Genomic DNA, 17,263 nt, shown 5'->3' on the forward strand with positions numbered 1-17,263 from the left:
CAGAGGTGAAAGACTTGACTTCCGTGGAAGTCCCGTTCCTCTCCACTGGAGCTACCAAAGTGGGAATCCCGTCCATCTCGCTCTAGGGAGGTTAAGCCACAAGAATAGAGCACGAGGCTCTGATACCAATTGAAAAGGATCGAGATGGACCTAGAGGGGGGTGAATAGGTACAGTTCCAAATTTTAATAATTACTTAGCAATTTTAGGAAAAAGTGCGGAATACGAGTGTAGGCCTAATAATTGCTATGACAAGGAGTAAGCTATTTAGAGTGAAGTAAGGCAAGCGGTAAACAATAATAAAATACAAGTACGTAATAAGGATTAACACAAGTACAGAGTTAGGGTTAGGAATAACTGAAACTCCAAGAGAGACGAGGATGTATCCCGATGTTCACTTCCTCGGAGGGAAGCTACGTCACCGTTAGAGGGGCGGATGTTACCACGAAGGCACACCAACGCCACGAAGGCTCATCCTATTCTCCCTTTGAGATAACTCCACGAAGGCGTTTCTCAACCACTAGTGGTAAGCCTTGAGGTGGCTTCCAAACCTTCACAAACTTTCCGGGGGAAATCAGAATGGTTTGATTCCTCTCCGAAGACTCCTACCGCCTAGGAGTCTCCAACCTCCAAGAGTAACAAGATCACGGGGATTGCTCAAAACTTGCTCAAATCACAAATCACTTTGGTGGGAAGGAGGAGAAGGATACGATCTATCTTTTGACTGGAACAACACTCAAAGGGACTCACAGATGCTCTTGCGATCTAAGATTTGGTGTAGACAAGAGTGAGTGTTAAGAAAGGTGTTCTTCGATGTGTTCTAGCTGTGTTGGACCCCCTCTCACGAAGTGGGAGGGGGTATATATAGTGGGGAGTGTAAAACAGTCGTTGGGGACACTTTAAGTCACACAGGGTACGGACGTCCGGCAGTTTACGGAAGTCCGGGCGTCCACAAGGGGTCGGACGTCCGACAGGGATCGGTCGTCCGAGGGCTGTAGATATGTCTGGAAACACTGTGAGTTGAACAGGGACCGGACGTCCGGAGAAGGCCGGAAGTCCGAGTTATTCGACTCAACTTCTTCTGGTACAAGGTTCCGGATTTCCGAAAGGGGACGGACGTCCGGCCCTCGGACGTCCGGAGGGAGCCGAAAGTCCGAGTTATATGGCTCACGTTCTTCTGGTGCAGGGCTCCGGATTTCCGAAGCTCGTCGGTCGACCGACCCTCGGATGTCCGGAGGGAGCCGAAAATCCGAGTTATAGGGCTCAAGTTCTTTTGGTGCAGAGCTCCGGATTTCCGAAGCCTGTCGGTCGTCTGACCCTCGACCGGCCCTCGGACGTCCGGAGGGAGCCGGATGTCCGAGGCATTAGTCCTATTTTGAGATAAGATCAGAATAGAGAAGATGTGGTATTGAGCAGAATAGTGAAGATGTGGTATGAGCAAATTCATCGCAAAACCTGTGATCCCCTCTTAATAGTGCGGGATCCCTATACTCAAGAATAGTAAACTTAAAAGGATAGTCTACAACATCTTTTCTCATCCCGAGCCTTCTTGACATATAAATCCCGATCTTCTCAGACCACCTTGGCACATAATTCTCAATCTACTAAAGTACTTGCCATCCTGAGATACACTCAACAAATAGGATTAGTTTCCTATGTATGTGTTGTCATTAACACCAAAAGTCGATTAGGGGCATAACATGCACTTTCAGGCGCACCGGCCAGAAACGTTTACCTTTCGGAATGTCGTGCCCGCGGTTATGTGGCAACGTGGAAAATTTGTTTAACACTGGTTTTAGACAACTTAAAGTTAACTTAATTAAAATATATCAACTGAGTGCGTAACCGTGACTGTCTCTTTTGCGAGCTCCTTCTCCGATCGAGGACACGGTGGGGTTATGTCTCACGTAAGTAGGTGTTCAGGATCATTCATTTGATCATCCGTAGTTCACGTCCGCTATGCGTAGATCATCCCCCCTCTTTATTCTTGTACTCGTAAGTTAGCCACCTCATATAATGCTTAGTCGCTTGCTGCAGCCTCACCACTTAACCCTACCTCACCTATTAAGCTTTTCTAGTCTTGATACCTTTGGAAATGAGATTGTTGAGTCCCCTGTGGCTCACAGATTACTTCAACACGAGTTGCAGGTACAGGTAAAGGTTACTTGACGCGAGCGTGTTGATTGTTCATTTGGAGTTGCTTCTTCTTCTTCTTCTTCTTCTTCATCAATCTAGGATGGGTTCCAGGCCGGCAGCCTGGGATAGCAAGGATGGACGTCGTTTTCTTTTCTCGTTTGTTTTCGTCCGTAGTCGGACCCTGCTCTTATTCGTGATATTTATGTATTGTACTGATGTGACTCTGGTGTAGCTTATTGCGAGTGTAAGCCAATTCTATATATCTCATCTTTTCAGTACATGTACTTGTAACGATATCCATTCTTGCGAAACGACGAGATGCGCTTCTATCCTTGACGAGGCCCTCGTGCCAAATTAAGGATAGGGTCGCATCTTGGGCGTTACAACATCTCTCTAGTCATTTGAGTGGTACATGATCCAAATTCACTAACTCAAGTCCGATCATCACGTGAGTTGAGAATAGTTTCAGTAGTAAGCATCTCTATGCTAATCATGTCAACTATACGATTCATGCTCGACCTTTCGGTATCATGTGTTCCGAGGCCATGTCTGCACATGCTAGACTCGTCAAGCTTAACCCTAGTGTTCCTCATGTGCAACTGTTTTGCACCCGTTGTATGTGAACGTTGAGTCTATCACACTCGATCATCACGTGGTGTCTCAAAACGACGAACTGTAGCAACGGTGCACAGTCGGAGAGAACACAATTTTATCTTGAAATTTTAGTGAGAGATCACCTCATAATGCTACCGTCGTTCTAAGCAAAATAAGGTGCATAAAAGGATTAACATCACATGCAATTCATAAGTGACATGATATGGCCATCATCATGTGCTTCTTGATCTCCATCACCAAAGCACCGGCACGAACTTCTTGTCACCGGCGCAACACCATGATCTCCATCAACGTGTCGCCATCGGGGTTGTCATGCTACTTATCCTATTACTACTAAAGCTACGTCCTAGCAATATAGTAAACGCATCTGCAAACACAAACGTTAGTTTAAAGACAACCCTATGGCTCATGTCGGTTGTCGTACCATCGACGTGCAAGTCGATATTAACTATTACAACATGATCATCTCATACATCCAATATATCACATCACGTCATTGGCCATATCATATCACAAGCATACCCTGCAAAAACAAGTTAGACCTCCTTTAATTTGTTGTTGCATGTTTTACGTGGCTCCTATGGGTATCTAGTAGATCGCATCTTACTTACGCAAAAACCACAACGGAGATGTGCAAATTGCTATTTAACCTCTCCAAGGACCGCCTCGGTCAAAACCAATTCAACTAAAGTTGAAGAAACCGACACCCGCCGGTCATTTTTATGCAACAAGGTTGCATGTCAATCGATCAAACCAGTCTTTCGTAAGCGTACGAATAATGTCGGTCTGGGACGCTTCAATCCAACAATACCGCTGAATCGAGAAAAGACTAAGGAGGGCAGCAAATCGAACATCACCGTCCAAAAAACCCTTTGTGTTCTACTCGATATAACATCTACGCATGAACCTAGCTCATGATGCCACTGTTGGGGAATGTTGCATGGGAAACAAAAAAATCCTATGCACACGAAGACCTATCATGGTGATGTCCATCTACGAGAGGACATTTGGATCTATGTATCCTTGTAGATCGCACAGCGGGAAGCGTTAAGAAACGCGGTTGATGTAGTGGAACGTCCTCACGTCCCTCGATCCGCCCCGCAAACCATCCCACGAATCGTCCCGCGATCCGTCCCACGATCCGTTCCGATCTAGTGCCGAACGGACGGCACCTCCGCGTTCAGCACACGTACAGCTCGACGATGATCTCGGCCTTCTTGATCCAGCAAGCAAGACGGAGAAGTAGATGAGTTCTCCTGCAGCGTGATGGTGCTCCGGTGGTGGTGAAGGATCTACTCCTGCAGGGCTCTGCCCGAGCTCCGCAGAAATACGATCTAGAGGTAAAACTATGGTGTCTAGATCTGAGTTGCACGTGGCAAAAGTTGTCTCAAATCAGCCCTAAATCACCACTATATATAGGAGGGAGGGGGAGGAGGCTTGCCTTGAGGGCCAAGCCCTCAAGGGTGCGCCGGCTAGGGAGGAGGAGGAGTCGTACTCCAATCCTAGTCCAACTAGGATTGAAAAGTGGAGTCCTTCTCTTCCTTCCCACCTTTCCTTTTTTTCCTTTTCTTTGGTTTTTCTTTCTTGGTGCATAGGTCCCTTTGGGCTGTCCCACCAGGCCACTAAGGGCTGGTGCGCCACCCCTAGGGCCTTTGGCCTTCCCCCGGGTGGGTTGCTCCCCTCCCGCTGAACATCCGGAACCCATTCGTCACTCCCAGTACAATCCCGGTAATGCCCGAAAACCTTCCCGTAACCAAATGAAGTCATCCTATATATCAATCTTCGTCTCCGAACCATTCCGGATACCCTCGTGGCTTCTGTGATCTCATCCGGGACTTTGAACAACATTCGATAACCACACATATAACTGAACTATACTAAAACATCGTGAACCTTAAGTGTGCAGACCGTGCGGGTTCGAGAACTTTGTAGACATGCCCAGACGCACTCCTCGGTTAATATCCAATAGCAGGACCTGGATGGCCATATTGGATCCTACATATTCTCTGAAGTCTTATCGGTTGAACCTCAGTGTCAAGGATTCATATAATCCCGTATGTCATTCCCTTTGTCCTTCGGTATGTTACTTGCCCGAGATTCGATCGTCGGTATCCGCATACCTATTTCAATCTCATTACCGGCAAGTCTCTTTACTCATTCCGTAATACAAGATCCCGTGACTTACACTTAGTCACATTGCTTGCAAGGCTTGTGTGTGATGTTGTATTACCGAGTGGGCCCCGAGATACATCTCCATCACACGGAGTGACAAATCCCAGTCTTGATCCATACTAACTCAACGGACACCTTTGGAGATACCTGTAGAGCACCTTTATAGTCACCCAGGTACGTTTTGACGTTTGATGCACACAAGGTATTCCTCCGGTGCCAAATACTTGACATGCAGAAAACTATAGCAATAAAACGACACGATCAATATGCTACGTTCATAGTTTGGGTCTAGTCCATCACATGATTCTCCTAATGATGCGATCCAGTTATCAAGCAACAACACTTTGCACATAGTCAGAAAACCTTGACTATCCTTGATCAACTGGCTAGCCAACTAGAGGCTTGCTAGGGACAATGTTGTGTCTATGTATCCACACATGTATATGTTTTCATTCAATACAATTATAGCATGGATAATAAACGATTATCTTTAAACAGGAAATATAATAATAACTATTTATTATTGCCTCTAGGGCATATTTCCAACAAAATGGTCCCTAATTGAAACGGTTGTGTGGACGTGCAACCATTCAGCTTAGCATATGACACGGCAGATGGTTCGGTCTCACTAACCATGTAGCATTGGATGCTAGTCGAATATGGACTCAGCAAGATCTGGTCGGATTCGGCGTAGTCGGGTCCGAGTCGAGATAAAGTCTCAGTTGGACAGACCAACTATGAGACGCAGTGATAGGTCATCTGTGAGTCTCTAGTACAACATACTTTCTATGTCCTAAGACGTGAGTTGGCGCATGTACTCAAGATGGTAACAGACTTGCTTTGAACCGACCAAACGCTACTCCGTGATTGGGTAGTTACAAAGGTAGGTTTCGGACTTGTTCAGACCCATGATGCGAGACATGGTCGAGCAAGATGAGATTCCCCTCCGATCAGGAGAGATATACTCTCGGCCCCTCGGGTGATCTAACCTGGATGACCATGGCCATGCGATGAGGATTATGAGATAATCCGAATGTTGGTTGGATTCACCGAAACGAGAAAGAGGTCATGCTGCAACAAGGATGACCATGTTGCGTTGTGCACGACAACATATATCGTGTGGCAAAGGGATCAAAAGTATGGAGTATATGTTCGCCTAACCAGCCTCATCGGACACTTGGAGTCGGCACGCTTTGCTAGAGGTCGCTACCCACTAGCTGAGTCGGATGTGATCTGACTCGCGACCAAGTGAACGAGAACCTAAGGGGTGTCGCGCTTAAGGGAAGGAACGCATGGGATTTAGGATCCGTGCGAGGCCCAAGTGTTGAGCCTCCGTCGGATGCCTATATATAGCGGAGATGCGGCACACTTAATCAGTTGATCTCTTTGACGCCGTCATTAAGGCTTTGCATGTGTTGCAACTAGCCACCTCCACTCGTCGGCGTTGACTGTTTGATCCGTACCTAGAAGTCCGTCGCATGGTGTTCTCCTGCATGCGCGGATACCGTTAGAGGCAATGCATTTGCGCCGCTCTGGCGAACCTGTACGATGGATCCTGCGACCGGCTGTTCGAGGGAGAGGATCTGATGATCGGCTGTTCGAGGGAGATCGGACAAGGAGAAGACGGATCACGCGGACACTTGTCCCAACTCTACTTCCGCTGCACTGCACTGCATGCCTAGTGGTAACGATTTGTGATCCACATCCGTAGCATGTTCTTGATTGTTCTGCACGTAGAAATTTTTTAATTTGCATGCGATGCACCTACGATAGAAGTCAACATCATCGGCGTGGTTCGCCCAGGCGACGGCGATGTCGTGTCCAGTGCTGACATGACACCGGTACTGCTGGATCATCTCTGGTGCCACGCGGAAAAGGAAGCCAACATCTTGCATGCTTCACGTGTTGCGTAGTGAAGCGTTCGTTCGCTTTAACTATGAGTGGGTAGGAACTTTTAGATTAAGACTGATTGAACGGTGGGAAAGGAGGTTGGTGTTTTAACCAGTACATCCGACTGGCGCCTAGCGGCCGCCTAAACATTACTCCATTAAGTTGTGTTGACATTAATTACCAAAATTCACCTAAGTTTATCATGCACTTTCACATGTCCTTACCGGCGCACCACTCCCATCATCACGTCCCACTGCTACATCATTACACTTTTTTTTTGCTTTGGTGATGGATGAGCTCGCAAGGGGTATAAAAGGAGATATCCCATGATATATGCTCTTTACGGATGATGTGATGCAAGTCGATGATAGTCGGACAGAGGTAAATAGGAAGTTACAGCTATGAAGACAAACCTTGAAATCTGAAGATTTTAGACTTACTAGAACTAAGACCGAGTACATGAAGTGCGGTTTCAGTACTACTAGGCATGAGGAGGAGGAGGGGGTTAGCCTTGATCGGAAGGTGGCGCCTCGGAAAGACGCCTTTTGATATTTGGGGTATGTGTTGTAGAAGTATGGGGATATTGATGAAGATGTGAACCATGTAATCAAAGTCGGTTGTATGAAGTGGCGTCAAGCTTCTGTTATTCTGTACAAGAGAATGCCACAAAAGCTAAAAGGCAAGTTCTACAAAACAACGGTTCGACCCGCAATCTTATATGGCACCAAGTGTTGGCCGATTAAAAGGCGACATGTTGAACAGTTAGATTTGGCGGAGGTGCGTATGTTGAGATGAATGTATGGCCATACAAGGAAGGACCGTGTCCGGAATGATGATATACGAATAGAGTTGGGGTAGCACATATTGGGGATGGTTTGAACATATTCAGCATGGACCTCCAAAAGTTGCAGTGCATAGCAGACGGCTAAATGAGTTTCAGGGCACAATCGACGGCTAAATGTGTTAATAATGCCAAAAGAGGTTCGGGTAGAGCGAACTTAACATGAGAGAAGTCTATAAAAAGATATGTGATGGATTAAAGTATCGCCAAAGAACTAGCATGAACAAGAATGTATGGAAGCTTGTTATTCATGTGACAGAAGCATGAATTGATCACGTGATCTTATGAGTTTCACCTCTAGCCTACTCCAACTTATTTGGGACTAAAGGCTTTATTATTAAGACTAAAAGGGTGCATGAAAGCTTGTTATCCATGTGACAGACCCTACTTAGTTATCTTGTCGGTGAGCCAAATGTTTTATAAACCCTAAGCTATCGAGTCTTTATATGTTTTATAAACCATAAGCTACCAAGTCTTTGTATGTAAACTCCATACCCCACCAAAACCATGAGTTGATCATGTGATCTTATGAGTTTCACCTCTAGCCTACTCCAACTTATTTGGGACTAAAGGCTTTATTGTTGGGACTAAAAGGGTGCGTGAAAGCTTGTTGTACATGTGACAGGCTCTACTTAATTATCTTACCGGTGAGCCATATGTTTTATAAACCCTAAGCTATCGAGTCTTTATATGTTTTATAAACCATAAGCTATCAAGTCTTTGTATGTAAACTCCGTATCCCACCCCATCCTCCTCCCAATAACCAAATTTGCAACCATCCTTGTCTACTCACTACTACTAGAACCTAGCCTGGCATACTACCCTTCATCCACAGTCAACCTCCTTTCCCTTCCTCTGTCGTTCGAGAGTGAAAAAAGAGGCGACCGGAGGACTCCAGATCTCGGGTCCGGCCTGACCCCGGATCTCCGTTGCCGACACTGTCGGTTGGGGTAGATATGGGGAAGGTGCTCGGAGCTTTGTTGTAGATAGTAGGTCTAGTTTAGTTGTTTCCTTAGTGAAGTTTGGCGAGGTGCCGGAGTCAGGCTTTATGCCGATGGAGATTGTGTCACCGACGCACCCGAGTCGCGTGCTTTGTTGGTAGTAGTGATGTGGTTTTTGCTACTAGTTACTAGCGTCGAACCGGCGTCTCCGCTAATAAGCTCGAGGTGTCCCTGCCTCTGGAAGAGGCATCTCTTCCTCTTCTTGGAGCCGGATGCCACCATGGAGGTGGAGAAGGAGCTGAGGAGGGGCAGTGAGATGGTTCTTGCAGAAGGGGTTCGAGCACATCAGCAACAACTTCGATTCGGTGGAGCTACGACGCCGATCTTCGCGGACGAACTGCTGCTTCTTCAGGCCAAAAGGCGGTCATCTCTATTCCTCCTCGCCTAGATGCCATACAGGAGGCAGCTGTTGTGTTCGTTTGGAGGCCATGGTGAGTTGTGGCGACCATTGCAGTTCCGCCGTCCCAAGTGGTGCGTCCCCGTCGACGGCGTAACTCAATCCAAGAGGATGCAACATAGGACCCGATTGCTTTCTCATCCAAGAGGATGCAACATAGGACCCGATTGCTTTCTCATCTTTTAGCTTGGGGTCCTCTTCGTAAAAGACAAGGACTTGTTTGCTATATCATGTTTCTGTGGTGTCTTGATGTAAACTGCTCTGTAATCCTGACTTATGTTTAATGCAGTATCTAGGGCCTTCGGGGCCTTTTCTTGTTAAAAAAAAATTGCAACCATCAAAATCTCTTGATGGTTGGCACCTCCACTACTCGTGAAACTAGCTATTATGTTGTGTTGATCTGCCTGATTGGTACCCATAGGCCAGAAATACAACATAGTCATGAATATTTACCCTGTGGTTATGTTATGGGTACAAGTACAATTTTACACCCATGAGATCATGGGTATGGGCATAAAATTACTATACCCACACCATACTCTGCGCATTGCCATCGGCAGACAGTAGAGGTGCTGGATACAACTCTGGTCTAGTGTCTTGACCCAACCACATGAAGTTTTAACTCTGTTAATTGCACGACTTAAACTCGAGAAATCAATGCTACTGCATCCAAACGCATCGACATTTCTCAGAAAGACAAGATGTGCTAACCAGCCACATCCAAGAACGAGTGGCCTGTTCACACCTCCATCCAAACTATAATGTACACACTTGCATATTCTTCACTACTACTTCCTGCTAAACTAGAATCATATCACACTAGCATGCCAGGAACTAAACCCTGAATCGAGGTTCCCCACAACCAGACCTACAACTCTTGATCAACAAGGAGCGCGAGATCTAGAGGTGTTTCGTCAGTTGAGAACCAACTTCATAATCAGATCGTTCCAGGCGTCGATGGGCCCTGGCACGCACCAATGCAGGCAATCATTCTGAACCGACGAGCCATCCTCAAATGGATGGAACATCCTGTAAGGACCAGCATGGCCGTCAGGTCTCATGGACGAAATGCTGTAAGTGTCCAAGAGCTTCAGTTTCACCACATCCCTTGAACTATTGGCCGCCGTTACAGCCTTGTTGAACTCCTCCAGCTCAATCCCCCTCATCACATGCTCCATGTATTTCCCGCTGTACTCTCCCTTCTTGTAAGGCAATACCCTATTACAGGTTCCACCGCTGAACCACTCGCCATTCTCAAAGTGGTCAGGCGCCCAAGTTCTGAAGAGAACAACTGGCTTATGGTGTGCCGAGGAGATGAATCCAAGTACCTCTTGTAAAGTCCTGCGATACAGGTGCTCAAACCCAACTTCAGTTAGGTTCTTGTCCTGGCAATGATGACAGCCTAACACCTTACCATTCTCCCAGTAAACCGCAGTCTTGAGAAACCATTGTCCACCGGCAATCACAACATAGTCAAACCTCTCGTACTGACTTATCCAGGTTGGTTCAAGTATGTCAAGGTGAAGCTGGATCTCAGACGTGGACTCGCCATTCTCATTTTCAAAAACCTCTGATTTGACGAGGAAGGGAGCCCAAACGAGGGACACGGTGAAGTTGTATGATTGGAAGTGCCATCTCCTATTTTTGAATTCTTTATCGTGGTAGACCTCGACAGGTTCGTCAGCCTAAATAAGAAACAAGCAGGACCAATAATAAGGATAGTACACCAGTACCACTACAAATGCAAGGTATTTCTAAACAAAGATAAATGAACATACTTCTAAACGAAGATTTACATGCATAAACCTCACATCACAATCTACATACAAGATTCTCTTCAGATATTTTCAAAATTTCAGAAGCAATTCTTGCATTATAGAAACTGGCCAGGAGTGAACTGCCCTGGATACTAGTGGATACAATAGTTTAGGGGGGTATGTATCTTAATATAATTCAGTGTATGCTACTCCAATCGTATCTCATAATGAGGAGAAAAACATTTCCCTTTTAGGGCATCTAAACGTAAAAAAGAAAATACAGATACGAGCATGATGCAGTAAGTGTTAACACCAGCACTTCAGTATGAGAAAATTGATAATTAAAAGGAGCAATGTAATGTGGTATAATTTACCTTAGACAGAAGGCATATCAATGACTGAACTTGGTTACGAAGAATGGAGTCACCAATAAGGCCCCATGCTTTGTTCCTCATAGCACCTAGAAATCTAATTTCATCAAACGGTTGCAAATCACATTCATAAGGTTTCCACCTCCAGTGAAGATATCCAGTGTCTGATCTACCATTCATCATGCAATTTTGGTGATCATCAATAAATCGACAACTTGAATTTGTATACGCTGGGCCAGAGGGATTTGGTAGCCATTCTCCATTGAAAAGATCACAGTTTCCTATGCAGGTAGTATCCATGTCAGATTCTGGAAATCAGAATACTGCGAAATAAGCAATTCAGCTTAAAACGTTTTTTTTCTTCTTTCAGATTTCCAAGAGAGTAAATCCTTAGGTAAAAGACTAGTGAGGTGGATGCATCCAGGTAACAGAAACTGAGAACTGCTCCAGTGAGTCATTAATCTTGTCCATTTTGCGTCAAAACCTGACAACATGGCAATAGAAGGCACCTGGTACTGACTGCAAGCCACACTAGATTATGCTTGCTTTTATTTTACAAAAAATAAATACAAAATTCTACCCCTGATTGGATCTGAAGATGATCACTGCCAAATTCCTTATAGAAAGTTAGAAATAAAAGATTTGATCTGAAATTCACTAAAATTGCTCTTCCTGGAGACCACACGTGGAACTTGCCATACATCAGGACGCAAGGCCACATGCTCATCATGGCACAGCATCTTCATAGTGGCAAGGTTGTCTTGATGTCCTGGTGAAGGTCATCACCATGAAAGGTCATCGTCCATGCACTCATGAAGGTCACAAGCACCTTCATCCTTGCTACAGCATTCCGCACTTGCTCCGCTTTTTTTCACCAACATCAAGGTCATTTGCTTGCTGCGCTTGTTGTCTCCAACGGTCTAGCCAGAAGGAAATGCTACCAGCAATGTCCATTAACTCTTCTCTTGGACATCATGAGCTGCTGTAGTATGTTGTTGATTATGTGAAATTGTCGACAAGGATAAACACAGAGAGAGGCTAGAAAATAATTTTCCTTTTCCAAACTGAAGTTAGGCAGTCAAGCCGGTGTATTGTTTTGTGGTTTAACCCCCCCCCCCCTCTGACACGCCTAATCTGGCGTATTCTTTTTGTGGCCTTTAATCTACCCGCTCCAATCTCTATCTCAAATATGTTCGAGAACTTGTTAAATAGGGTAAATAGACAACTTAAGGCTCTGATCCGGGTGGGGGTCTGTGCTTTATGTTCGGTATGTGGAACTGCTGCAGTGATATTATTTTTAATAAGAAAAATGTTTCCAATTTCCTTTTGTTACAGGATAAACATTGGACCCATATGTGGAATGTGGTTCTTATTGCACTGTGTGGAGGCACGGGTTTCACTGGACACTGGGTGCAGCCATTTGGAAATGGTAGCACGCGCTTTGTTCAACAAATATGTTGCCTAATAATAGGATTGATGTCGCACAAGTTGTACGTAGCTGTTAATCCTGTTGCTCTTTGATTGGCAAACGCCCTTTAGAGTTGCTAGTTTTTTTGTACGGATTAAACTTTGCAATGAAATTGGTTGTGTCATCAACCGATACAGAGGCCAGGGCCATCCCCTTTCCGGATAAAAAGCTGGCAGGGCATCCCAGTCAGTGCCAAATGTGTCTTCCTTTGCCACCTGGTGGGCTTTGACGCAAAGTGCACCAACAAGATTGTGAGAAACTAGAATAGGATGGAACACACAATGTAATGAACACTTTGGAGTGATTTAAATACACTGTTAGAGGCACAACATGTATAACAGAAAACACTTCTATATCTAGCCAACTGCATGAGAGAAACAAGGGTAGACAGGGCACGGCTTGGTTTACTTAGCATTGGGAATCACTTGATCGGGTTATCCACTCCAACAAAGATTAGTGACACAAATGAGCAATTCTCAAGTCATGTGACCTATATGCATACAACTCACAAGTTTGTTTGTACCCAAATTGCACTTTAGTCTTCCAAAACATAGGAAACCTGTTGTTGCTCCCAAGATGTAATTTGTGAGGCACCACAATGGGTAAGCACTAATTAATTGATGAAACAACTGCCTATGTGCTACTAAATTTGGCAATTCATACACAAAATATGATTAGGCAGAGTAGTTAAGGCAAATGACAGTGTTTAAAGGCAATGTAACAGGTGAAAACTTCATTTCAGTGCAGACCTGAAAAGTATCTTCCTAGGATGTTGGATTTTGGATGGACTGCTTGGATATCAGGTGGGTGTCACGACCCAAGCTCCATAGACTGTAGTCGTGAGGAGGCTGCTGTGCCGTAGCATGGAGAGAGGTGGGCAAGAGGGTTGGTGGAGGTGAACCTCTGTTTTCTGGTTTTCCTTATAGATTATTGACGGCCCTAAGGCTTAAACAGATGTCCAGTATATGAACGACATCTACTTGATCCCCAACTTGGATCAGACCCTTTCCTAGCAAATCTCTGAACTTTCCCTAACAACTTGGATTCTTTCCAAACAAACTCTGAATCTTTCCTATCTTAACAATTCTAGTAACTAGACAAGTCTCAGCCTGCAGGCTCTGGCCTAGCTCTGCGCACATAATGCTGGCCCCATCTATGGTCAGCCATGAGAGTGGGATTCTAATCAATCCACTTAAACAAGTTTTAAGAAAACCACCCTATGTGATCCTTCTTGCAACCAGCCCTTCGTCCTCTTTCTACGACATGACTTATTGCGACGTCAGCCCCATGACCATGGGCTGGAGAATTGGGAAATTATTTTTCACTCCCACGCTACACCACCGCACATCCTGCTTGGCGACCTCGCTGCTTGTCTTTCCCCTCCTGACGATAGTGCGGCACTCCTTGTTCCTGTCTCATTTCAACAAACTAAAGGCGAGCATAGAAATCACGGGTCACGAGGCAGAGCTTGGTGCTCCGTTGCCCGTCAAGCTGGGCGGAGACGCGCACAGAGGTGTCGCCCTCTCACTCTAGGCCTTGTAGTCATGTACAACTCCACATTTGTTGGCAGCAATGGAGATTGGGGGTGGACTAATAGTTCTTTTTTCCTTTCCAGGAAGACGATAGAGCAAGAAAATCTACCATGAGGTAGTAAATCCCCCCCCCCACCCCACACACACACCCACCCCAAAAAAAATATAGAACAGACATGTAGGCAGTTCTTCTCCTCCAACACTCACACGACCACATGGAGGAACTCGCCATCGCCGACCAACCATGAAGCAAGAAAAGTATTGAACGAGGACTCACTCATGTACAATAGCCCCCCAAATCTGGAGATCCAGATCCAAAGGGCCTGACCCTCGACTCGCCTACAACACCAAAGAGTGTGTCGTAATGACAGGGGAGGAGGAGTTGAAGAGAACTATTCCTCGCCAGCGTCGTCCATGCCGCCGCCTCAACCTCGGCGATGGAAACAGTGGAGCTTCCTCAGCCACCTCTCGCTCGCCAAGCAGGAGAAAGTTCACGAAGCAGAGAGGAGACATGAGGGGGGTTTCGTGAAATATGTTCAAGTGATTAGAGGGATATCCCACCTTTCATCTGACCCTTAGATTCGGAACCCCATAGTTCAGATTGAAAGATTCCATGTTTGCACTGAAATAGTTTTCATCTGATACTTTGCCGTGTTTAAAAATAGACAAAAGGTACAGAGAGCAGACTGAATGGTGATATTTTCTATCAGAAAATCAAAATGATCTACATAGTTGGTATCCTAATTACCCTTGAAAACTAAAACTATTTTTATATACAAGTCAGGATTTCAGATATATCATTCTTATAAATATGAATTCCACAAGTTATGACATTGGCAGGGGTGGAAAATATGAATAAAGATGTTATGAAAACTGACAACTCGCAACATTTTTTTAGCACTTATATAAACACATTCACCATTTTTCCGAAGCTACGAATATGGCAAGCTCTATACATGCAAGATGTGGAACCTATGAGTGAACGTGTTATGACAACTTATCAACTGAGGACTAAAAATATTACCTTTTAGCACTTATATCAAACATATAAAGTCAACCATTTTCTTCCTAAGTCACAAATTTAGGAAGGTCTACAAAGGTTAACAACTTGAACTCAACTGTTACACTTATATGATTATGCCACCAAAAATGTCAATAAACATTATTTACTAAAAAAAATCGTGCCCACAAACATATACCCATTTCCTTATAAATATTTTCTAAAAAATAAATAGCAAAGGAGCTGCTAACAATTAATCAAAGAAGTCAACAACTAGCAATCCTGTCTTAACCATTGATCTGTGTTGAAGCTTGTAATCTTTTTTAGAAGCGTGTAGCAAAATACAGCTTTTAGAATAATTTTATAGAATTTCATTCCCGTACTTTTTAACTCAAGTACATCTCATGGCAGTACCTAAATTCTTGGTATTTTACATAAATATTTACCCGCAAGACGGGATTAAACCACAGGTTTGATGTGCTGCTTTCTATCCCACGCAAAAGCACACCTTAAAACCAAAATGTAAAATTCAAGTTGGCAATTGCCCATGGAAAACAAACAAATACTATTTTCAGTTCTTGATGAGATAGCAGAACCGTCGTTATAACGGCTCCTATGCTCATAAATAAAGGTTCAATGTTTCCAAACATGGAGGATAAATAAAGATCAACTTTTTATACTAGAAAGTGCATACTCCCTATAAATATGTTTGAAACTGCTCCATTTTGTTCTCAGTCCAAGTTCCCCCGTTTCCAGCTTCCCATTGAACCGCATGAAAGCAACACTTCCCTAAAAAATGATAGGGCAAACACCGATTTCCACAGCATTCAAGATGCAACAAAACAATCATACTGTAAACGTGCAATCCCTTATTCCTCTGCAACCGCCCAATATCTTTCTGAACGTTACTAGTCTTAAGGCCACAGCAGGCGTTCAGGAACGATAACAGTAAAATTCATATTTCATGGAACCAGAACTAAGTTCCAAGTTCCAAGTTTCCAACCTTAAACTCAAGAAAATACGGCGCCATTCACCAGAAACAAAAAATCACCAAAAACTGCAGGCGAGACAAAATGCGACGCGATTCGCCCCCACTAAAACCCCCGACAAGATAAACCTAAACCCTACGAATCTCTGAACTTTCTTACTCGAATGAAATTAGAACTGGCAGAGAAATCCCGTACCTTCCAGGGTCTCCGGCGGCAGAGACAAGGAGGAAGATAAGGAGCAGAGCAGACGGAAGGAGACGCCGACGAAGAAGATCCACCCGATGGCCTTCAGCCCTCCCAATCCCCATCCCCATCCCCCTCCGCCTCCCTTGCGAGATCGAGGAGAGAACGGCCACGCCGCCCACGGCGACCACCTCGGGCCCAAGCCCATGGGGTGCTACCGTGCTAGGATAATACGGTACTAGGGGATGGACCCCAGCTCGAGTGCCTGTGCGTGCGAGCAGGGTGGCGTGGCCCTGGCGTGGTAGCAGGAGTGGAGGAAGGAGACAGCTTCGGAGGTTTGATACTGGGACTGCGGGTCGACGACATCTGACCCTCTCAGTCCCATCGTGAGCCCTGCCACCCCCTCTCGGCCTCATCCGTGAATTTTCTTTAAAATGTCTTTTTTAATAAATTCTGAAAATGTTTACCCCTAAAACCCTCCTCAAACTTCCCCGCGTGATCACTGCGTGGTTACCAAAATACGACTTAGACGGGTCTTTTAAACCGGACTCAAACGTCTGGGCTGACCAGCACCCCTATTTCTAACCCAAATATAGGACAAATATGGGGAGCCCAGACGCGCCCGCCACATCGGCCTAACGGCTTGGCCCCACACGGACTCGTCGGGAAACCCGACGGTCCGACGGGCGCCTCGATCGTCGGCACGGTGTGAATGTTGCATGACGTCGCTCCGGCTCCTCATCCGAGGTCGGGGCCGGCTATTTAAGCTGGCCGGCGCCCCCAGCCCTAGCTCATCAGCCTCCTCCCTCTCTCCGCCGCCATCCGAGCCCGTTCACCTCCTCTGCATTTCCCTTTCTGTCAGCATGGTCCGGTGGCTCATCACCACCTACGCGCAGCTCACTCCGGAACGACG

General features: G+C 45.5%; 1 protein-coding gene across 1 annotated transcript; it reads right to left on the reverse strand.

Moving 5' to 3' along the window:
- Window positions 1-9,714: 9,714 nt before the first annotated feature.
- Window positions 9,715-16,722, reverse strand: LOC123427799 (protein trichome birefringence-like 26). The gene is made up of 3 exons (XM_045111929.1): window positions 16,363-16,722; window positions 11,182-11,459; window positions 9,715-10,735 (listed from the first exon to the last, which is right to left on the reverse strand). The coding sequence occupies exons 1-3, from the start codon at window positions 16,556-16,558 to the stop codon at window positions 9,965-9,967; spliced, it is 1,245 nt and encodes a 414-aa protein (XP_044967864.1). The 5' UTR covers window positions 16,559-16,722; the 3' UTR covers window positions 9,715-9,964.
- Between the last annotated feature and the right edge of the window lie 541 nt (window positions 16,723-17,263).

This window comes from Hordeum vulgare, chromosome 1H (genome assembly GCF_904849725.1).
Source record: "Hordeum vulgare subsp. vulgare chromosome 1H, MorexV3_pseudomolecules_assembly, whole genome shotgun sequence".
Classification (NCBI taxonomy): Eukaryota; Viridiplantae; Streptophyta; class Magnoliopsida; order Poales; family Poaceae; genus Hordeum; species Hordeum vulgare.